General features: G+C 36.4%; 1 protein-coding gene across 1 annotated transcript; it reads right to left on the bottom strand.

Annotated features, from left to right (window-relative positions):
• Positions 1–11,315: 11,315 nt before the first annotated feature.
• LOC110827576 (gustatory and odorant receptor 24) lies at positions 11,316–24,217 on the bottom strand. The gene is made up of 7 exons (XM_087351581.1): positions 24,165–24,217; positions 23,113–23,196; positions 22,097–22,350; positions 21,208–21,459; positions 13,991–14,062; positions 11,740–11,829; positions 11,316–11,414 (listed from the first exon to the last, which is right to left on the bottom strand). The coding sequence occupies exons 2-7, from the start codon at positions 23,174–23,176 to the stop codon at positions 11,316–11,318; spliced, it is 831 nt and encodes a 276-aa protein (XP_087207707.1). The 5' UTR covers positions 23,177–23,196; positions 24,165–24,217.
• Between the last annotated feature and the right edge of the window lie 17 nt (positions 24,218–24,234).

Below are 24,234 nucleotides of genomic sequence, written 5' to 3'. Positions count from 1 at the left end.
ATTTCTGTCTTCTGGGTTATTGCGCTGTGTAGCCTGGTCGATATTAATCAACGTTTCAGAGGTCATACTGCATCCGTCAGCAGGGCGATGAATGAACCTGATGACGGTGTCAGTATGACCTCTGAAACGTTGGTTAACATCGACCAGTCTACACAGCGCAACAACCCAGAACACAGAAATCTTCATACTCATCGCCCTGATGACGGAGGCAGTATGACCTCTGAAACGTTGATTAATATCGACCAGGCTACACAGCGCAACAACCCAGAAGACAGAAATATTCATACTCATCGCCCTGATGACGGAGACAGTATGACCTCTGAAACGTTGATTAACATCATCCAGACTACACAGCTCAACAATTCAGAAGACAGAAATCTTCATACTCACCGCTGTGAAAACCTCAAATCTTACAGTTTAGTAGTTGTGTAATATTTTTAAACAGCGCTGACACTATTACCAGTGACGGCGACTGCAATAAAGATATGCGTTTCTATTACATGTACGACCTCGCTTTTACACTATCCTGCCATAGGAGTTATCACAGCCTCGCTTGATTTCTTGCTACCAGAGTCGCCACGGTCAGAATTTTTAATTTTAGTTTTTCGGCATGTCAGTAAAGACGAACTCTTGTAATCAAAAACGACTCGCACTGGCTATAATATTAAAAATTAATAGATTGATAGAGTATTAGATATTTAATTAAATAAAAGTTTGGAAGAATATTTTACTAATTATTAGATTTGACATATGTACTATAATTAGCTTATCAGCAATTAACACAAACTACACACCTATTAAATAAACATTAAGGTCGACATTGTAAGTAATTTCCGTAATCATGTGACCCAAAACGCAGTGTATCAAATGTAACAGGTTTAAGTCACAAGGCGGAGTGATACAAAAATGATCTTACCTGCTCCTGACACCAGTTCACTCAAACGCATCCAGAGAATTCTGTACTCCCCTATCATCTCTGCAGACACGGTTCCTTGTTTTAATTTACTCTGGAAAACGAAGATTAATTTATTTACGTTAACAAGATTAAGTATGTCTACTTGCATTCCAAAATTATAATTTAGTACACAAATCTCTTATACGAATATCATGGTGAGGGAATCTATATATAAATTGGAATAGAGTCACGAAATCTTAAAGTATGATGCCGTAAACAAATGAAAATAATTTATGACAAAATTAAAGATTTTAACGCTGATGATGTTCAGCTGAGAACAGACATCTCCCACGTTCTGAATTATATGTCATATGCATACCGGCCGATATATTATATCCGTTATTAACGTAAACTACTGCCCTGTAGCATGAAAAAGTATTTTACAAAATTTGAAAGATGAGTTCTCAATGGCAATATTTTAACAGAGGAGAAGTAAGGATTGGGATTAGAATATGCGAAGTTCTAATCCGAGACTCCAAAGTAACAACATATATACAGTGTACCAACGTATACGAAAACATGTTTGAAAAAAAAGCAAAGTTTTATAAACAGGATTGTGTCGAATCCAAATAATTATTAATTTGATTATCTGTTTTATATCTTTACCTCGACATCAAGTTAAATATGAAAGAGATTATGTATTCAAAGTTTGTTTTTGCCTTCTCATGACACTTTCGTGAATATCATTTCTAAACGTACGACATCACAAAGAAAACAAACCATTTAATTGCAGACAAAGTAGTACAAAGTACAGGAAAAGGCAAAATATGATTACGTGCGTGGAGCTAAAGGTGAAGCTCCAGCAATTCTTAACCTAGGAAAAAGAACGAATACACAACTAAGTACATAATATAAATTTCAGTTCTTCGGACTTTGTGGATCGTTTGATGATGGTGTGTCAAATATCAAATTCTTATAACTTGACATTTTTAAATTCCCTGTAATTTCGTTTAAAATACCTAGCTGTAAAAATAAAGTAAAGCAGCCCCTCTACATCCCATATAGGTCGCTTGTGAGGAGAGGTATATATGGCTCGTACTCATTCTTGAATCGGCACTAGATGGGGGTGAGTGGTAGGCATCACGCCCTGGCCCATGGAAAAGAATCCCTGTACCCATTGAACAAGAGGCTGGGTGAGCCCCAGAACCGGTCAGGACGCAGAGGCTAGGGGAAAAATCGTGTGCTTCCGTCGAGGATCGAACATCAGCCCGTAGCTAGTCACTGTACTGAATGAGCTATCCCTGAGCTCCTAAAATATCTAGTTGTGAAAACCAAAAAATGTGTCAAAAAATTTTCCATTAGAACACCTGAATTTTTTAGACCTGTTTGTCTGAAACCATTCCCAGTTGCTACGTGCAAACTCAAATGTACCTTGAAACATGTCGCGTATTTGCTGCCCGCTAACGCAAGGCTGTGGAAAGTGATCATCCAGTAACTAACCATAATTTCCGACAATATGCCGGAAAACATATAACTAGGTAGGGCTAATAAAGGAACTCTTGGTTCGTAGAAGTAAAAGAAGATAGTTGCAGTTCCTCCCAAGCAGCTGAGAACTGCGTAGCAAATACATCGCCTTCGAACGGACAGTACCAACAGCTGCCCAGTGACTTTTCGGAACAGTATCTGCAACAAAGGGTTGTGTCAATACAACTTTTGCTCAAATCAAATGGCAAAACAACTCAAGCCAACATTGGTGTGAAAAAATCAATTGTGAGCTTGCGAAAAGAAACCATCACCAACAATAACAAACAGCCTTGAACCTTTATTTTCTAATAAAAACAGGTGATATTCTATTCAGAATCCCAATAAGTTCTATGATAAAGGAATCTAGTAAGTTGGACCTATTAGGATTGTCTTTGGGAAAAATTGATACCATAACGAAATGCAATTAAGTGTTTGTTCTCAGAACATGAAGCATGTAAGAATGGACTCGTAGCTGTGGCAGTGTCCGAAGAGTTAGATTACAACGCCGCTTTAATCCGGCTGGTGGCCAGAGAATGCGTCACTGCATTCAGTCACCATCAAAGCTTCAAATCTTACAATAGTAAGGAAAATGTTATATTTTGTTAGTGATAACTGGTAAATCCTGTGATATAGCTTGTGACATCAGACTTTTACTTCATGACAAGCTTTATACAAACATAGATTACGAGGTGCGATCGAAAGGTTTCTAGACTGCGCGTATAAAAACCCGTACACTTATCTCAGGTATTAAATTCATCCATCACCCTCGAAGTAGTTCCCCTGGGAGTGAACGCAACAATCCCAGCGCCGCTGCCAAGCCTGGAAGCATCCCTGGAAATATTTCTTTGTCAGCCTGTCAAGCACCATCTGCGATTCTGCCTGAATCTCTTCTATCGTCTCAAATCTCCTTCCCTTTAGCTGAATTTTCATCTTTGGGAAGAGGAAGAAGTCACACGGAGCTTAGAAAGGAAGTTGGGGTCGGTTCTTGCAAGATCTTTGAGCTCCTGACAAACGAGAAGTCGATTCTGCTTCTGGTCCTCAGACAGGATGCGTCGCATGTGCAGTTCTTCCTTTAGAATCAGCTGACAGGTCCCATAGCCTATCCCAACAATGTCGCACAAGTCGTTGATGGTACGACGTCGATCTTCGTGAATGGTCTGTCGAATCTTCATAACATTTTCGGGCGTTGTGCTCGAAGATGGTCGTCCAGAACGCTCGTCATCATCGACAGAGGTTGGACCTTTTTTAAAACGTGAATGGCACACAAAGGTTTGTGCACGACCCATTGCAGACTCCCCAAATGCTTGCTTTAGCATTTCATAGGTTTCCGTAGCCGTTTTGGCGAGTCTTTGGCAAAATTTGATGCACACGTCGTTCCGAAATCGCAGGAGGGTCGGTGTAATGCACTACCAAAACGCCCGTAACTAAGAAACAAATACTAATTCGATGATGCCGGCTGGTACACTGATTCACTATGAATGTAGGCCGCACCCCCTAGCGGCAGAAGCTCGTACTACATCCGGTTCGCCCTCTATTGACACAGTCTTGAGACTTTCCGATCGCACCTCGTATATAGCCATCACAAACTTACATTATTAAGTACTTTTTAGGCTGAGTTTCGATGAAAGTTTGCCATCATCAGGTGAACATAACCTATATAATTTTCACTTACTTCAACAATAACTTTATATTTTATGCAGCTGTTAATTCATGTATAATGATAATTGAGAAATATATTAGGGTAGTAATTCAAATAATTTAGAATAATTTAGTGTAATTTTCGTGATGGTTGTGGACTGTTAGTAAAGCAGGAACAATCTTACATAGTTCTCTCATCATGAATACCGAGCTAGTAAGCATTATACCGATAAAAGAATCAGATACACTTCAGTGCATTACTAAACCGGGTCCTACAGAAGAAGTCTTCCACATTTGACCATGCTCAGCGGGGAACATCTTAGATCACATCAAATCACAAGATATAGTAAACTAAAATGAAAGCAAGAAATGGAATCGCAGTAGAACTTAGTAGAATATTTTATGAACATATAAGTAAACAATGCTACTGCAGTATTGGACAGTCAGTTCTCTTTAACACATGTATCCAAACAGGACAAATACTCAAACACTTCGTAATCAAGACACTGTGAAAAGCAAACGGAGACACAAAATTTAATAACTACAGAGTAATTGCACTGGAATACAACACTTTCAAAACTGACTGTCCTCTGATATACTCTACGTCTACATGGCGCTACATTCCAGAAGACAGCCAGCTGTCTTCATGTTTGCCACCGTGAGACCCTCAACTCCAGTACATCCAAATTCTAACTGAGAGATAACTTCGCAGTCGCTGAGTGAACTAAATTAAAACTAAACCACAAACAAAGTGCGAAAATTTATCATCTTTCTTGTACAATTATATATTTATTTAAGGTGACGAAACCACAAGATTACATAGCTCAAACTACTACTTTAATTCTTGCGAATATAACTAACCTGATATTGCATCCATTCGCCTGTGTAAAGAACAAGCTTCTTCAAGTCTAATGCCATAATCAAGGGGACTACCAAGCAGGATCCAGATATAGACACGTGTAACACATTGTATATTTTGTAGTCAAAATTTCTGCTGTCGTGGAGAGCCATCATTCGTTCCTGGAGGTTGCAGTAAAATGACACCATCAGCAGAAGGTAAAGACACACAGAGTAGGCCACGGCGGGTGACAAAATGCAGAATCTCGGTGTACCTGTAGTTTTGTTAAAGTGATAATGGACCTATTAAGACAAGTTCAGGATGCACACTTATAACATCAAAGCCACGTTTAACAATTAAGAGATTCAGTACTTGTTATTGGACAAGAGAGGAAAATATTAATCAAGGAATGTTATTGTGTTCAAATCAAAGACAGGGCTTGTACCGATTTTGAAAAGGAATCAAAAATTCATACAAAATGTAATTCGGAAAACCTGAAGGAAAAAAGACCACATGAGACACCTATGCAAATGTGGAAGGAAAGTGTTAAGTTGATCTAAAAAGTAACGGAAAGATGGATTCATCTTCCTCAGGTCAGAGACAAGTTACGGGCTGTTGCGGACGTGGATATGAACAGGAAATTCTGCAGTCGTAAACGTTGGGAAATGTTGTGTTTCTGTGCGTGCAGTACAACGGTTCGTTTCTACCACGGATTCCACGTAATTAACGAGTTACAATTTGCTGCAGCCAGCTTTAAGTCAGCTCACCGTCAATGTTTATCAAATATTCTCATATTCAGCGGTGGTCCATGTATTTAAATATTATGAGTTTATCTTTGTATTAATTAATTATTTAAATAATCCCTAATATAAAATTTGTGTTTAATGTCCGTGGCATAGAAAGTAACCTGTTGTATGTCTAGGGGCTGTGATTTTGTGAATGGATCTTCTTCTTAATTACGCCGTCTCCTTTATAGGAGGTTGGCGACATATTATGAACAGGATCCTTCCATCCTTTCTATATGTTTTTAATACCAAATACTTTCATCTTACTTTTGAAAACTGAGATATCAGATCAGCCCAATTTACGTACCTGTCTTTGGTATTTCAACTGGAAACACTCCCAGTAGACGTAGCAGATGAAATAATGGTTTAAACTGACTGTGATAGAATTCGCTCTCAAAATTTACTTCATCCTTTGATAACCATTTTGTATTTGTTGACGGTTTCCATAATATGTTATTTGTCGTAAAAGAGATGTCTTTTGACTGGAACATACGTGTATTCCTCATCACAAATCTACTTGCTCTTCATTTGGGTTCCAACAGGTGTTATAACCTACGTAACGAGTGGGGCAGAACACTTTATATTGACGCCCACGAACTTTGTTTACATGGCAGTAAATGTACATCCTCATTTGGATACAATAACATACTGATATTGATCAACTTTTTTTCATTAATATAATTGAAGAAGCGGCGGCTAGACAATGGTGTGCTTTAAGTCACTTTTCCAATTTCCGCAATGCACATTTTGCTATCGGAAACTCTTCATGCTTACTAGAAGAATCGCGTGTGATACAGCTGGTCCCAAACAAAAGTTATAAGTTCAAGCATTATAATAAATGATAATCGGGGAGTTGATAATCAACCGGATGATTAGAAGAAAACTCGTTGATAAGTTCTTAGTGTAATACACGACACGTGGATCGAACTGTTGGTTTTGGCAGTTGAACTGATGTCTGCTGTATCGATACGTGTCCAGTTTTATGAACACACCTGCAAGTTTGGTATCAAGCAGTCAACAGTGCATTTAAATTATTAGTGAAAATTAAATAAATAAGGATGAGATGAGTGAGGTATGTAGAAGGAAAGAGAGAGATATGAAATGTTTACAAACATATGTCGGAAACCCATTAGGGAAGTTTCATTACGTAAGGTATAGATTTGATGATAGTTTTAAATGCGTCTTAAATTAAGGATTGAGACTGTGGAATGGATTCAACTGACTCAGGATATAACAAATTCTTATTTTGGCCTTCACAAAAATTAACATTTTGTTCAATGAAAGGCTGGATTGTTCTAGACTGGCTGAATGACTACTAGCTCCTCAAGTAGGACTCTACTGTGTAGAGTAAGATTTCTGAGGTTCATCTTTATCCGGCCAAAACATAGACAGATGTAACGTGTTTCTGAGATTGTACGTAGCCAAAGTTACGAGGTAAACAAAAATGCACTGAAAAGGTACAAAGTGGCTACATTCTGACTCTTAACACATTCGAGTATTGCGACCCATTCAGGAGAATATGTTTGCATAGAAATATAGAACAGTATCGATTGTATGAAAATGGCTGCCTTCTACGTTATTTAACATTATGGCGATTTGTTAACAACCAGATAACACGGGAATACAACCCACAAGACAGCCATCTTCGTACTCACCGCCGTGAAAACTCAAATTCTATCTAGCACAAATGTAAAAAAAGGCATTAATCCTAACTGAGGTCGGAGTACATCAGTCTTATTTAAAGAATTGCTATTTTATAACTAATTCCAAAGGACGATTGTTTTCATTAATGGCTTAATGGTTAGAAAGTATCAGATGCACAAATCAGAATTATCGATGAAAAGTTTTTGTATTTATTTGTGTCTGAACTAGTCTAATTAATGTGTAATCTAAACGGACATATCTTTCATCACATATTTAATACTGTACATGTATGAGTTTAGTTAATCTGTTTCTGTAATATTTTTCAATATTAGTTCATTATTATATTTATTATCAGTATTTATTATCAATGTTTGCCTGTTATAAGCTTCTTGGTGTTGGCAAACCCTAATTAAATGAATTGAATTGAATTTATAACTAATATGAAACGACGAATGGTTACGTTAATGGCTTAATGGTTAGGAAGTATCAGATGCCATTAATAACAGCGCAAAGGAACATTATTGATGAGATTTTATTTATTTGTACGTAAACTAGGCACATTAATGTTGCTGAAGGCCAATGTGTAATCCAAACCGATATATCTTCATTGGACAATACATATGTGAGTACGTACAAATGAGAACACGTCTCATGTGTATAACAGAGGTATTACGAGTATATTTAATTGAACACAGTTTAACATAAAACTAAGTTATATCTTAATTGCATCCTGCTTGTGTTCCTCAATACAATAGTTTTATTTTCCGTCGTTTCACAAGCTTATTGTTAAAATCACATAAAATTTCACATAAAATTGTTACGTTTTTAAAATTGACGACATGTTTCGATATACAATTCTATCATCGTCAGGTCTATCAAAATTAAAATTAAAATCTGGTGTATCTGTTGCTCTGCTTATATTGATTTTGTTTTTACCCGTTTTTGACGGAAAATAAAATAAAACTATTGTATTGAGGAACACAAGCAGGATGCAATTAAGATATAAGCTGTACAATTGTCAAATAAATTGCATATATCAATTGTTAAATTTAAAACGTAAGGTATTGAAGTGCAATGCTAATATTAGGTTTAACAAATTATGTTTAAAGGAGAGAATAACACCGAAATATGTAAAAATAAAAATACAAGGAAATAATCCTAATATACAAATAATTCAACGAAAGGCAGAAACGTTATATATAAAAGCAGAAATTAAACAATTATACAAAAAGAAATATCAGTTAAACATATTAACCTATAAAAAACATTTAGAAGTTGCAAACATATGGAAGGATGTATGGTTGGACATAGAAAATGAAATAATACAAAAATTAAAAACCGAATTGACTAAAATATATCAGAAACAAAATAATAAAATAAAAACATTAATAAACAAAACACGAAACGAAGATAATAACGAATACAAACAAAATGAACCATCACACCATTTCGCATGTCGCGTAAAAAACTTAACAAATATTCAATTCACACCAAATGAATATAATTTACTAAACAAAGGCTTAAAATACAATTTACATCAAAAACATAAAACATGGATCACAAACCTAGCACTGGAAGCAGAAACTGCAATAAATCTAATTCCTATACAAAAACAAGATCATATACGACACATAATAGCTGACAAAATTGAACACCTAATCAAACAAAACAAAAAGAACGATAAATATAATAAAACACATATTAATGAATGGAAATTAATAAAAAATATCAAACAAAAATTACAACAAAATAAACTAACAATTACGCAAGCAGATAAAGGAAAAACCATCATAATACTCTCTATAGAGCAATACCAAAAATACATTACTCAATTTATAAACAAAAATGAATTCACACAACTAACACAAAACCCAACACTAAAATATCAAAAAGAAATACAAAAAATAACCCAAAAGTGTAATAACATTTTTAACCATCCCAAAACACAATACTATAATCATAGCGCCACCGCACCAATCATCACAGGACAAATTAAACTACATAAGAACCCATATTCTATCAGACCATTAATAAATTGGACATCAGCCCCTGCATATAAAATAGCAATAAAAATACAAAACATTTTAAAAGAATATTGTAATTTACCAAATACCTTTAATATAACAAATTCTATAAAATTAATAAATGAAATCCAACAATTAAATTTTCATAATAATAAAAATATACAAATTTGTTCTTTTGACATCAATAATATGTATACAAATATTCCAACAAGCATGCTACGAGATATTGTAAGAGATATTCTAAATAGACAGAATATAAATACAGATCTAATAAATGAAATTACAAATATAACTAACATTATTATTAACCAAAATTATTTCCAATTCAACAATGAATATTGGAAACAAGAAACAGGATTACCTATGGGAGCTCCCACCTCGAGCATATTATCTGAAATATTCTTACAATATCTCGAACATGATTACATAGTAAATATATTAAATAAATATCAAATTAAATACTATAGTAGATATGTTGACGATATACTCATGATTTTTGATGGAAAAAATACAGATATAAAAAATGTTTTAAATGAATTTAATAACATAAATCAAAATATACAATTCACTTTAGAAAAAGAACAAAATAACAAATTAAATTATTTAGATCTAACTATAATACGAAACGAAAATAACTTCGAATTCAAAATATACAGAAAGCCCACAAATACAAGCACCATAATTCATGCCTCTTCATGCCATCCGAATGAACATAAACAGATGGCTATTAACTACTTAATAAACAGAAAAAATACATATCCCATAACCACAGTAAACAAACAAATTGAATGTAACACAATAAAACAAATTCTAATAGAAAACGGATATAATAATTATGAATTAAAACCCAAAAATAAAATAAACAATATAAACAACATAAATGAAGACGGAAACGAAAATAAACAAAACAAATGGGCCACATTCACATATATAGGAAAAGAAACCAAATATATAACAAAAACATTTAAAACAAATAACATAAAAATAGCATTTAGAACCAAAAACACTATAAAAAACATCTTGAAACAAAAACCACAAATAGACACAACAAATCAATACGAAAAACCAGGCATATATAGGTTAAAATGCAATGATTGCCCGTTAACCTATATAGGCCAAACTGGACGCACCTTTAATCAAAGATATAAAGAGCATATTACAGCAATAAAACATAATAAAGACCATTCAGCATATGCAAAGCACATATTAAACACAGGACATTCATACAACAAAATAGAACATACAATGGACATTATAAAAATAATACAAAATAAACGACATAGAGACACCATAGAGAAATATCATATACAAAGAACACATAAACAAAACCTTGCATTAAACGACAGCAACATTTACACGAACAATCCGATATTTAACATTCTACAGTCCATTGACCCAACCCCCTAAACAACTTTCACCTATATATAGCCACACACGATACTCACAACTCAGTTGCTGTCTGCCATTCAATAACAACGGACACGCACATCACACACAACCCGGTATGTTATAATACTTTATATTTTATGATTGCATTTCTTTTGCTTGTAATACGATATATTTGGGTAATTCCTTAAAATAAATATAAAATTAGAGTAAAATTATTCCATTTCCTATGTCGGTAGCCAGAATCACGATATGAAAATTAAAATTGATTTTACAGATATAGGCACCCAGGCGCAGTCTCCAAAATTAAATGGAAGAAGCCTGGAGATGTAATAAAATCAAAAACGGGTAAAAACAAAATCAATATAAGCAGAGCAACAGATACACCAGATTTTAATTTTAATTTTGATAGACCTGACGATGATAGAATTGTATATCGAAACATGTCGTCAATTTTAAAAACGTAACAATTTTATGTGAAATTTTATGTGATTTTAACAATAAGCTTGTGAAACGACGGAAAATAAAACTATTGTATAAAACTAAGTATTTTCAAATCCTCTGACATGTTTTTTCTCACGTCATACAGATCTAGTTGTGCTCAGATCGCAACTTTTGGAATGTCGTCCTGTATCAAACTGTAGAATTACGATTAAGTAAGTCAGTAATGTAGCAATGATCTGAAAAAGAATAGAAGAAACGCTATTTTTTACTTTAAAGAAATGATTTATATGCAATTATTAATACTCAAATGCTTATATATATATGCTGTTTTATAATCTCTTTTCAACAATGTGATATACGTGAATCATTCAAATTTAGTTAAATGGAAACTAACTCCTTGCAGAGAATAATAAAACCATGTTTTATAATGGACTTTATTGTAGCTCCTGCAGTAATATCAGGGCCATTAGCTCAATATCAGCACGAGTTAGAGACCTACATATCTCCAGAGAAATTGTAGAGGAAAATACTGTAACCATGTGATCAAGATTATTTACTCACAGATCTGAAGAGTCCCCTATTGATGTCTTTGAAGCCGAGTACAGATATTACTGGCGGGTACAACGATATTGTTTGCAAGAAAGCGTTCACCTAGAATGAACCATAAAAACTGGGATATTACATGTATCAATTAGTTTCAGGACAATAATTATTTCTATACTAAATTTTACATAATAACGTCGGTAGCAACAGAAGTGTGGGATAAGGATCTCTGTCATCGTTTGGTTAATTTAGATCGGATCACAGCTGCTACAGGTCCTGAAAGAATAGTTTTTGATCGCGTAAGAGAAATACTTTCATTGAAAGTACCCGTCAACGATTTCTTTGGAACGTCAGACTGTTTGTCAAATAATTTTCGTTTGCCCAAATTATTTATGGATTCAAGGTCGAAATTATTAATCACCTTTTTGAATAGGGTTACGGAAAAAATGAAATTTACCAGTGCTAATATATTCCATAAACTTTTAGATATAAAATGTTTATTCTTTTACTTCAAATAGTAAATAGTGAAATATGCTTTTCAAGGAACGAGGGAAAAACACAAGCGTCCTGGACGAACTATTTGTCTCTCTTCCTTCTACGGACGTAATATTGTACCCATTCAACGACACGGAAGGAAAGATCAGGTTCGTCGGTTTGGATCGGGGCTGACACAAACGTTTGTGAATGGGGACTTCGGATTCATTAAACCGTTCAATGGATATTTTGGTTAGTTAAGAAAATGGGAGGGCGGACAAAGAACACACTGCCAACGTCCCATCCGGATGAAATCGATCGCTGGAAAACCAGAATTTTCTTGTTGTTAATTCACGAATGACACATTTCTGGGTTGATACCAAATTAAGTAATGTACGAATACCGAAAAAAGTAATTCCCCGATGAAGTCTGATGTTTTATGAAATTTGTGTGCTATAACCCGTAAAACTGGATTCTTGGACTAAGCTCATTATCCAAATTATAAATAAAATGAATAAGTTTCGAAAGCCAGATCTGCTTTTGTCTTCAAGTAAAAAGTAGAACGGAGGGAAACCGTAGCTTCTGGACCATCAGGTTGAGCTAGACTGAGGTCAGATCAACCAGGAGGCCCAAATGTAAGGTTTCTGTTCTTTTCATCTTCTGTCTGAAGAAGGAAGCAGATCAAGCTTCCGAAAAGTGTAGTTCCATTTTTCATTTTTCAATGGACAAAATCCAAAATATCAGTTTTATAGAGTTGTGTCCCATTCTCCATAATTTGGTGTTTGGTAGGGGGGACCTATGTCCTTGCGTGGACTCAGTAAGTAGCTCTACATCCATTTTCACGAAAATCCTTCTATTGAAGTTCTGAAGTTCTGACAAAATAACAGGAAAATAAACAGACACAGATGGCGAAGTTAGCAGACATATGTCTGCAAATTCTATTTTCGAAAGTATATAATAAAACCACGACACACACAAGTAGATATAATCGACAGGCATCTCGGCCGGTATTCAAACCAGGTACCATCCTAATACGGAGCCGGGATAGCACAGTTAGTATAGTGACTAACTACAGGCTGAACGACTGGGGTTCGATCCCCGATGGGAGGAACAGCCATTTCCCCTAGCCTCTGCGTCTAGGCCGGATCTGGGGCCCACCCAGCTTTCTGTCTAATTGGTACAGGGGTTCTTTCCCGGGTGTTAAGCACGGCTGGGGCTTGATGTTGACCACTATTACCCATCTAGTGCCGAGGTCAACAATGAGTAGGAGCTATACATTCACCAAATTCCCCCCCCCCCCAAGCGACCTACATGGCGTGTAATGGGACTCATTTACTTTACTTTTACCAACTTAATACAAGTCTAATGTAAAACATCTGTAAAAAGCTGTTCGTTGTTTACACGTTATCCGCAACACAGCATGAACAAGAAATAGGATATACTAAAATCTTAATTTAATATTCTAACATTTTTCTATAATTTAAGTTTGAATTGGATTATGTAATTTTTGGTCAAATTTACATTACAGTTTTTAAACTGCTATAATAATGTTAAGACAGGATCAGATATAGATACATGGGGCAAAGTCTTTACTGTCAATTCTGATATAAAAATAATGAAGACATCGATATCAACAAAGAATCGGCCCTTAGACATTGTAGAAACTGGTAAGTATGTTAAGCCTAGTTTGTCTAAAATATCTTAATACAAAATAAAGAGCTTCAGGAAGAAAGGAAAGTTGAGACAAAGGCCCATCAGAGGACAGTGGTAGTACGAGGTCAATGCTATTGCTCACCTCAGCATTCACTGCACGACTATGCAGTTGTAGTCTGATGGTCTGTAAACTTTCTTGTACTTCGCTTCTGACCTGTAATAAAGTATATGATACTATTTATATTCAAGAGAATTTCATTAGATGGGATTATTAACAAATAAGGACAACATTTATTTTATTAACTCTCTATGAAAATCTGCATTAACTTGATTCAAAACACGCTGTTTTAATAATCTCTATGTAAGTAACATCTGAAACTAACTCACACGTTTTATTTCGGTTGATAAATGCACAAATACTCAATAGGCTCCTCAGAATTATAAGAAACGTATTCCGTATCAATTATGACACAAGCAACAACAATGTGTTGGGAAACAATACAAGTCAGGAAATGAGGATTTCTCTCTTCTGGGTTGTTGCGTTGTGTAGTCTGGTAGATGTTAACCAACGTTTCAGAGGTCATACTGCTTCCGTCATCAGGGCCTCTGAAACGTTGGTAAACATCTACCAGACTACACAGCGCAACAACCCAGAAGACAGAAGTCTTCATACTCACCGCTGTGAAAACCTCAAATCTTTCAAGTCAGGAAATGTAGGCATTGCTGAATAATACAGCCACGTTCAGTTTGTCATTGCCTACAGACTTTCAACTCGCTCTTGTTCTCTCATGAATAGCTTAAGAATTAAGGGAGGATCTTTGTCAACCAAACCATAATGTTTGTGATTGGCCCCAAAAATGCCAGAGTTGTCTGCGGTAAGTTACCATTGCCAAATGTAGGCGGGTCATTTCCCAGCGCAGTCACGAGGGCGGTTTGCTTGGCTTGGAACTCCTTCACACTTTTTAAATTGTGCTTCTGCGTGTTGTCACCTCTCCCCCCCCACACACACACTCACACATAAGTCGCAGAGGTCATCAGCCAATACGATTCCTGCCACTTAAGGGTTCAAATCTCAGAGAGAAATTAAACTAAATTTCTATTTACAAAGGACATGGTATCTGCTAGGACAACCTCCCACCAGCAGCAATGTTTGGATAGACAAGGTTCTCCGCCAAGGCAAAATTCCCGTTAGCCCCATTTTAGTTGTAAGGCATTGTTTACCATTTCCAGCAATGCGATATTTACGCAGGAATGGTGTTAGAACTCGACCCAGCGTTTATGGCCGCTGACCTTGTAGGGAGAGCCCAGTAAGCGGACCACTCAATGAAGATAAGAAGGTGAGGGAGGAAGAAACTAAGCAATTCTGATTGCCACTTGTTTCCGTCAGTCAGTGCAGTCTGTGTCAGTTCAGTAGTGTGGAAGCCTGATATTGTTGTCTTGCGATTGTGCTGTGTTAACAACATGACACCTGTACGTTGCAATCTCCTTTCTGGTCATTGATAACGCCTCGTATCCCAACACTCAGACAGACAAACCACCGAAGTCTTAACCAAGGACGAAATTAAAGCCTGGCTATTGGAAAGAAACATCCCATTTTTTGACAACGTGTTGAAAGCTCAACTGTACGATTTAATCAAATGAAATAAGTCAATGCAAAAATATTATTTGATTGATCAGATTTTATTAGACAAAGAACGTACAGTGCTGAGACTTCCGCCGTACAATCCCGATTTAAACCCAATTGAACTCATTTGGGCAGATGGTTTGCAAGCAAGAACACAACATTTAAAATTAAGGACGTTGAGCATCTGTGTCGCCAGAGATTAGAAGAAATTGGACAAGAGGAATGGGATATTGTATGTCAGCATGTAGAAAAACTACAACAATTTTATTATGTGCAAGAAGGCACAATCGAAGAAGCTATTCAACGTATTATAATTGAAGATAATGGAGGGGACAGAAACAGCGGCAGTGATGAATGGAATGATATGTCAGGAGTGGAAGAATTGGAAGAGGACCGAAAGGTTGTGAAGAATATAAAATTATCTAATACTCTCTGCAGTGTTAATTTTCTAGTCATGTGTAATGTATGAAATCGACATTTCTGTGTTACATACAACGGTGATATTTTATTTGGAGTTTATTTTACGGGCCTACTTCCATCCCTTCCAGGGAACTTCTGGTAAGTGACTCGCTCCGAGGTTCCAATTCACAAACCTCAGCGGCCAAAAACGCTGGAACGCAGTATACCTATTAGCAAGGGAAGATATCTTGCGCATGCGCAGAACTCATCCCATTGTTTGTTTTTTGTTTGGTTGTTATTGTCTCTATTAAACAAAAACTGGAATATGTCGATAGGGTTAGTGGAACACCCCAGTATAGTAATTTAATTTGTCTGGTTTTCTCCTTTATAGTTTATAATTCTTCTGACTAGCAATCTTTTACTCAGTATATCAACTTCAACAATGATACAAAGAATACTTGCACACTGCTCTATATTTTGAGCCTCGTTGCACCAAATGTAGACACTTATGAGACCGAAACCAGATCCCAAGCCCATGCCAACGGCTTTCGAAACATCTCCCTGCTTTCCCACAAGGTTAGAAAGGCAACCATACAAAGACAACGTCTGGATGGAAATAAATATAATAGAAAGCAGCGCCCAGACTTTGCCCATCGCTTCACCTGCAATAATACAAACATTAAATATTAATTATAAACAGGTTATTGTGTGACAATGTAAGTTATTCTTGTCTTCAGCAACTAAAACGCTGTCCCCCTTAACAGATACAAGTAATAATAAAATTATGTCTTTTACCTGTGAAATAAAGTTGTAATGCCCAAATATCGTATATTAAGCGTTAGGTCAAGATATGAAGGTAGAGATTCCTTATAGAGGGCAGTAATCTTAAATTACTGGGGGGATACTGGGAACGACCCGTTCTTCAAGTGCCTGAGCACTGCGGGACCCAACTTTTCGTTGGCTTCATCTGTAGATATTCAGTAGGACTCCTTGGACGAGGGATCGGCCCGTCGCAAGGCCTCTACTTGTACACAGGACAGCACAACACAGAATAACGCGGACAGACATCCATAGCTTGAGTGGGATTCGAACCTACGGTCCCAGTGATTAAGCAGCAAAAGGCCCACACCTCAGACCGCGCGGCCACTGAGGACCCCTAATCTTAGAGTAAGATGTGCTAACTTTGTAACACTGAAACCTACCTGTTTGAAGCACTAGATGGCTCAGTCTCAGCCACAGGATTCTGTACCCTTCTACCTCCTGTGCGGAGACTCTTTCAGTCATGCAACGCTGCGTAACAGATATTTGATTAGCCAAAAATCCGCAACATTCCTCCATTAACAAGTAATATGTAATTTTTATCACGTTTAAAAATACTAAACAATAATTTACAATGTGTTATTTCATATGTAAAAGCAACACTATTTTGAAGACGGACTAAGATTTTCCACCGGTTTTGATCCTCTCAGGTTTATGAATAAACAGACACAGACATTTTCTTATAATAGCACTTTGGGTAAACAAAAGTATCTTGAAGCGTAGGTAAGGTAAAATCTAAAACTTTCATGCTGAAGCAAATTAATAAAGTCTCTCGGTCTTTCAGCAGTATCAAGTGGTAAAACCTCGCCGACGTTCGAGGAGGCGTCTGTGTCCCCATCATCAGGGCTTCTGATGTTAGATGATGATATCCCGAGAGGATTTTATTAATTAGAAACTAATTTCTGTTCCAGCATACGAGGTGCGATCGGAAAGTTTCTAGACTGCGCCTATAAAAACCCGTACACTTATCTCAGGTATTAAATTCATCCATCACCCTCGAAATAGTTCCCCTGGAAGTGAACACAACGATCCCAGCGCCGCTGCCAAGCCTGGAAGCATCCCTGCTAATTCGATGATGCCGGCTGGTACACTGATTCACTATGAATGTAGGCCGCACCCCCTAAAGGCAGAAGCTCGTACTACATCCGGTTCGCCCGCTATTGACACAGTCTTGAAACTTTCCGATCGCACCTCGTACACTGAGCGTCCTGCTTCGTAGTTGTGAGACGAGAGGTTCAAATCTCGGCCCGATGACCGGCTATCCTGACTGGGGTTTCGTGGTTTTCCTCATTCCCTCCAGGCAAATTCCGGGATAGTACCTTAAATTAAGCCACGACCGCTTCCTTTTATATCCTTTTCAATTCGTAACTTACTTGGATTTATTCTTATGAGGTTATTCTGTACCTTGCATATGTCAGATATCAATTACGCAAAGGGATCAATCTGCTTAATTCGAATCTTCATGGCTTTTCCGAGGCATGCGACTACGTACGAGGCAAAACAAAGGTAAAGACTACATGTCGCTTCAGCATTCATATTCGTTGCTACCCACGTGATTAGAATTAGAGGCTAGCGTTGAAGATCTGATGATGACGTCTTAACGTCGGCTAATGGCTATTTTGATGTGCCGGATGGGCACAAAAGAACTTAACACTTAATATGATACAGAAAACAAATACGGCGTACTTTAAACTTTATCCTTGCACCAGTCGGTAGATAAACTCTCAGAATTTGTTCACACCTCACAGAGACTCGATATGTGTTCCGCGAGTCACAAGACGATAACACAAGCCTGCGATAATTCGGCTGTTTAAGTAAACACACAAAAATCGATACGCTGTTTTCGAAACTGGCATCAGTTTTGGCTTGCGGATTTTACGCATTTGTATTATTATATGGCTATTATCAAATCCTATATAAATTATTTAAAATTGCGTAATTTAATTTATGATTGAAATAAAAGTGTTGATAATGCTGGCGCACTTTTGTGGTACTTAATGCCGGAATTAAACACCCAAACCAGTCATCAGCTATAAGACCTATGATCCGATTGTTGTACTACCAGCTCAGTTGAAGGACGTCTGGTCTTCATCTAATTCGGAGACTTTATGAAACGAAGACGTGTTTTTCTCACCAGACAACGGAGACAAGACTCCAAAGGTATTTACCCAAATCGAGTTGAACTCTTTAGTGCGGGACTTGGGTATTATTAAGGAAAGATTTCATGAAAAAATCTGATAGCCCAAGGAACATTTCATTGGTCTGGTAATCTCGAGTAAGATTTTAGGATTTTCGTTAGAATGGAAGGCTATGATTTTCCTCTTTTGATTAATCAAATGAGAGAAGAAACTTATGACCCGAATGATTGGCGCTTGTTTTTCGATTATTCGCAAAGACGCTTAAACGCAGTGTTATAGCATAATCAAAGATTTCTTTCCCTAACAGTCGCACATTCAATACAACTCAAAGAGATGTATGAAAACTTAAAAACAGTGTTATAAAAATTAAATACCAAGATCATTAGTGGTCTTTATGTGGTGATCTAAAGGCATCCTGGGTCTTATTGGGCCAACAGGAAGGCAATAACAGATTTCCGTGTTTCTTATGCGACTGTAATAGAATAGCGAGTACAAACATTGGACAACTAAAGAGTAGTCTAAAAGGGAAAATTTAATACCAGGAACGATAATTATTGTACATGTCAGTTTAGTTGATCTGCAGAACGTTACACAGCCTCCTTTCCATATTAAACTCGGTATTATGAAGCAATTTATAAAAGCGCTGGACAAAAGTGGTTCATGTTTCCAATACATAGGCCGTAAATTTGCAGATTTTTCCGAGGCTTAAGTGAACCACAAATTCAGCAACTTATGAAGGATGCCACATTTACCGATACCATGAGTGACACGAAACTTCAGGCATGGAATGCAATCAAGGACGATGTTGAGATGTTTTCTTCGGAAAAGTAAAAGACCCACAGTATGATAAAATTTTGGGAATTATGTTTAAAAAGCTGGAGACACTTGAATGTAACATTAGTTTGAAATTGCATTTCTTTCACTTTTGTCCTGATTACATCCCCGAAAATGTAGGAGTAAGTAAGGAGCAGGGTGAGAGATTTCATCAAGATGCAAAGGAGATGAAAAGAAGATATCAAGGACAATGGGATCTGTACATAATGGCTGGCTACTGTTGGTCCATTAAAAGAGAAGCTCTTTATAAGGAACATAAACAATCATTTGCAATAAATCAAAGGCGTAAACATTCTGATCATAATTATTGTTTTTAAATGTGAGTAAATAATCTTTTCAACATTTATTATATTTTGGACTGGAATTTATACCGTGTGGAGATGGCTGTCTTCTGGACAATTCGGTAAACTTCTATCAAACTGATGGGCGCAACGACCCCTCTATTGTGGGGTAGCCATTTTCAAAACTAGTGGAATCTAGCGGAGACGCGCAACACAACAGTCACTCGGGTCATTTGAAACAAAACTGTGAGTTTTCTCTATCGATTGGTGTGAAGTTCTAGGTAAGCCCCAATTTTTCAGTAATATTTTGGAAATGTAATGTTCTTTTGTTCTCACCCTGCATGTCTAGTCCCCTCTCAAATATTTCTTCAAGCTTTGCAGTCGTATTTCTTGGACGACAGAATTATGTTATGAAATTAATACGAAAAGCAATTAAAAATGGATACTAAAATACGTGGACGTCATATTCGAAATAGATAGTGTATTTATACCTTATGAAACATCCGCAGTCCAGTAACGTTTGTTAACGAACTGAATGTAGTTTCGAGTGTTATCTTCAACATTGCCACTATTATTTTTGCTTCATCGGCGTATGTTGTAAATGTGAGGGAATCAAGAATTTCTTTTGATTTTCGGTGCCACGTTGATAACGGTATTCTTACATAAGGTCGCGTCTTTGAATCTAATTCTAGACAAAGAATTGTATTTGCAATATCATACTTCATGAGCGTCTTTGTTTACTGAAGTAAAAAATATATATATAAATAAATTAGTGTTACTAAAATTGTTAGGTCTTGAAAACAGCCCCCTCAAGGATTAATATATCAAATCATGTTTAATATATCTGCTTGGTCTTCAAAACAACTATTTACAAGGCTTATTAATTCAATTCAAAATGCGGCAAAGATGAGAAGTTAAAGCTTGTGATGGCTGCTAATCTGAAACGTTGAACCACACCCAAATGACTAAAAAAAAAAAAGTTTTTTATGTGACTAAAATGGAATTTTAAATTCCATTATGTCGGTAATTTCTAATACGTTCATAAAGATCGACTAGTTACGGATATTAATTCCAGAATATCGATCGATGTACTCCGGGTTGTCATGCCGAAATATTGGTAACCATATAAAAGATCAAATGGTATCACAACCTCAAAAATATACTATATATATCAACATCTTCACCGCTGTGAGAACGTGAAATCTCATACTCTGCTTGGACGTTCAACACGTAATGTTAACAATACTGTTGTTGTACCAATTACCTTAAATCGTCTGGCAAAAGTGCGGCTGGTAATTTTAAGGGCACTGAATGTCACACCCCGGAACGTGGATATTAAGTTCAGCTGCAGCAACATTATATAGAAGATGGGCATTCTCCACAGAGGGAAATATTGCTCGTGGATGTTTAATCCCAATGCCACAACCGTCATGAAGGACACATATAAAGAGTAAACAAAATACTGTCTCTTTAGCGAAAGACTCAGATCATCTCCAGTAACTCTCAGAAACAGGACCTGCAACATACATTGATTCTGTGTCAGTCCATGTTTTGCACGTCAAGAATTCAAATTTGGGCCGCCATGTATCTGCGATTTCGTATCGCGTTTTGGTATCTTTGGCTGAGTCGACTTTCCAAGATTATATCAGTCAAAATTTTGTTGGAGAATCCTGGACAAAGAGAACACTTGGTACATCTAAACGTAAATGGGAAATGAAATTAAGATGAAGGTTATGGAAATTGCGTGTGTACCGGATTCATCTCCATAAGACCGGGTCCAGTAGCTGGCTTTTTGTGACATGTTAAAGAGCATTAGAGTTCGAAAAGTCGTTTTGACTGACATTTTTACATAACTAACACAAACGAGGATATTTTAAATTGAGAAACCCAGATGGCTAAGAAATTCCCTGTCTTAAATGAAACTCCAAGTTTCGTTACGTGCTCAAAACAGTCCGCCACCGGTCTCTATCCTGAGATAGATGCATCCACTCCACACTTCCATATAACTTGATTTTTCATCCAGTTTGTTATCCTGATTTCTATATTTTAGGTATCCTACGTAATCTCACTTCTTATCATTATTGGTTTTTTAATTGTAATTGTCATGAAAATTATGCTTTTAGAATAATTAGACTAACGTAAGTGTAAGTTACCTGAAACCGAATCCATTCGTCCATATACGTAACAAATTTATGGCAGTCAAGCCACATAAGAACAGGCAGACATCCGGAGAAAACCAGTGCATTCATATACAGAGCACTGAAGATGTGTGTAAGGAAGTCGCCTCTCCTCTCAAGTAATTTCAACAGGATGTCACAAGCGTTAAAGTACGCCATTATTAATACCCAAATATGAATGCACACTGAGTAGGCCATGACCAAAGACAACACGCGAAATGTTGGTGTACCTGCGGTTGTTGAAGGAAAAGCACGCAATAAATCAATAAAAATTGAATATTAGAACAGAATAGTTCCAAAACTAGCACAGCTACAGAGTGCTTGAAAAGGCACGCAAAACATTCCTGACAAGTGTTGTATTTGTAATAAATATAGACATATAACACTGAAATCAGAAAACAAAGACAATGTTAAATTGTACGGCGAAAATCCACCACATTCAGTGAAGCATGCTTTCACTATTTTCCTCATGTTTGATGCAAACCGGTGAAGAGCTTCTGCAGTTACGAAAACGTTTTACCAGACGAGATATGTCGATTTGTTTGGTACAGGAGCACACGAAAATGTATTCCTAAACTCATTCTGGAAAGTTTAGTAGGAACGAGAAGCCACGTATTGTTCGACATTGAACAGTCATTGCTCCTGTCAAAAATTCATCCTTGAATTTCGACCTTTGGAAAACAACTGATTGACAGGTTCGAGCAAGTTACAATATGACGTGATCTGCGAGGACTACTCCATAGTCACGGCGACATTATATGTTTATTATTTTAATCGAATTGTATTTGAATGCAACCATCAAAAAATATTTAACCCAAATCGTGTGACTTTCGATCGCATTCGAACTACTAACATTGATACATGCACGACGTCCAGGCCCGGGTTCGATTATTCTTACTCCTCTGAAAACATAATAAATTGTAGCGAATTATATGTGTAAGTACAGCTTTTCTTACACAATAATGATTTAGAATTACACAAGTATCACTTACCTGACTTTGGTATGGTAATAGGAAGTATCCCGCTATACTTCATTGCTCGTAAAATTGGTTTCATTTGGTTGAAGTAATGTTTATCTGTAAGTGTGAATTGTTGTAAGTACACTGCATGTGTTGAAGTAATGGCAGTAAGTTTACTATGTCTTAAGAAATGCATGCCTCCATTTTCTGGACATATTTGAGACATTGCGACAAACACTAACTGCTTTATTTTCAGTAGAAAGGCATTGTTTTAACCTCTCTTGTGTTTAGCTCCTTCTGCACTAAATACAATTTAAATTAATAAGGCTTATGTAATAAGAAAATTGTTTTATCTTTGCTCTGTGCGAACACATGAACTATTGTTCTGAAAGCCTGCTAATAGCTTAAATTTAATCGCTTTATCTTACCATCTGCTGAGCGCTAAAATATTACACTCAGGGGAGATCAGGATAAAACGGGGAACTTAATCTTTGGAGGCATATGGAGGAACTTTGTGTGGATTTATAGTCTATATGAACTTTATAATGAGTTATTAGTTTCGTTGTAAGTGTTACAGTTATTTTAAATATTAATCTCGTTTCAAAAATGTAACTTGCTTCATTTTGTCCCGTACCCCGTTTGAAATGTTGTAAGAAGACACAGATTATCTAAGAATTATGACGTAAGGTATAAAATTAATGTAGTATACAATGTAAACTGTCGAAACTTTACACACTTGAAATATTCTTAGGCCTAACACATGTGCACTTCTTCATCACTGTCACTATCAACACCTGAACATGAGTTATATGCCAATTCAAGCAAGACGAATAGACGATCCACCCTTCAATAGACTGCAAATAGACATCGCCAAAATACTGGCCCTCGACATATTGATCCTCTTCTCTGGATACCCCATTCTGCCCTACCCCATCCTGCCCCCAGTATACTCTTTCAAATTAGGATTGTCCCACCAAAAATGACATAATGAAAATAAATAAAAATATTTTTTTAAGACATTCAAGAAAACATCTTTTTACATGCATCATTCAACAAAGAGGATATGAATAATGAATGGGTCTTACCTTCACTGGAATTTGAGAAAAGTTTCTAAATTGTAGGAGTAAAATCTAGCATGGGTGATTATCTCAGAAA

The sequence above is a fragment of the Zootermopsis nevadensis genome, unplaced genomic scaffold, assembly GCF_977971745.1.
Source record: "Zootermopsis nevadensis isolate Lab colony 2312 unplaced genomic scaffold, Znev_1.0 Znev_ptg000019l, whole genome shotgun sequence".
Taxonomy (NCBI): Eukaryota; Metazoa; Arthropoda; class Insecta; order Blattodea; family Termopsidae; genus Zootermopsis; species Zootermopsis nevadensis.
The sequence above is the reverse complement of the archived record's forward strand: the minus strand, read 5'-3'. Positions and strand labels throughout refer to the sequence as shown.

Bases quoted from the DNA above. Each gene is read 5' to 3' on its own strand.
- LOC110827576 (XM_087351581.1), bottom strand. From the start codon at position 23,176: ATGAAACCAATTTTACGAGCAATGAAGTATAGCGGGATACTTCCTATT. The intron at 14,063-21,207 runs GTAATTGGTACA...ACTTTATTACAG, and splicing joins CTTTTGCCAGACGATTTAAG to GTCAGAAGCGAAGTACAAGA. The intron at 11,830-13,990 runs GTGAGCAATAGC...GGTTCATTCTAG, and splicing joins GTCGTGCAGTGAATGCTGAG to GTGAACGCTTTCTTGCAAAC.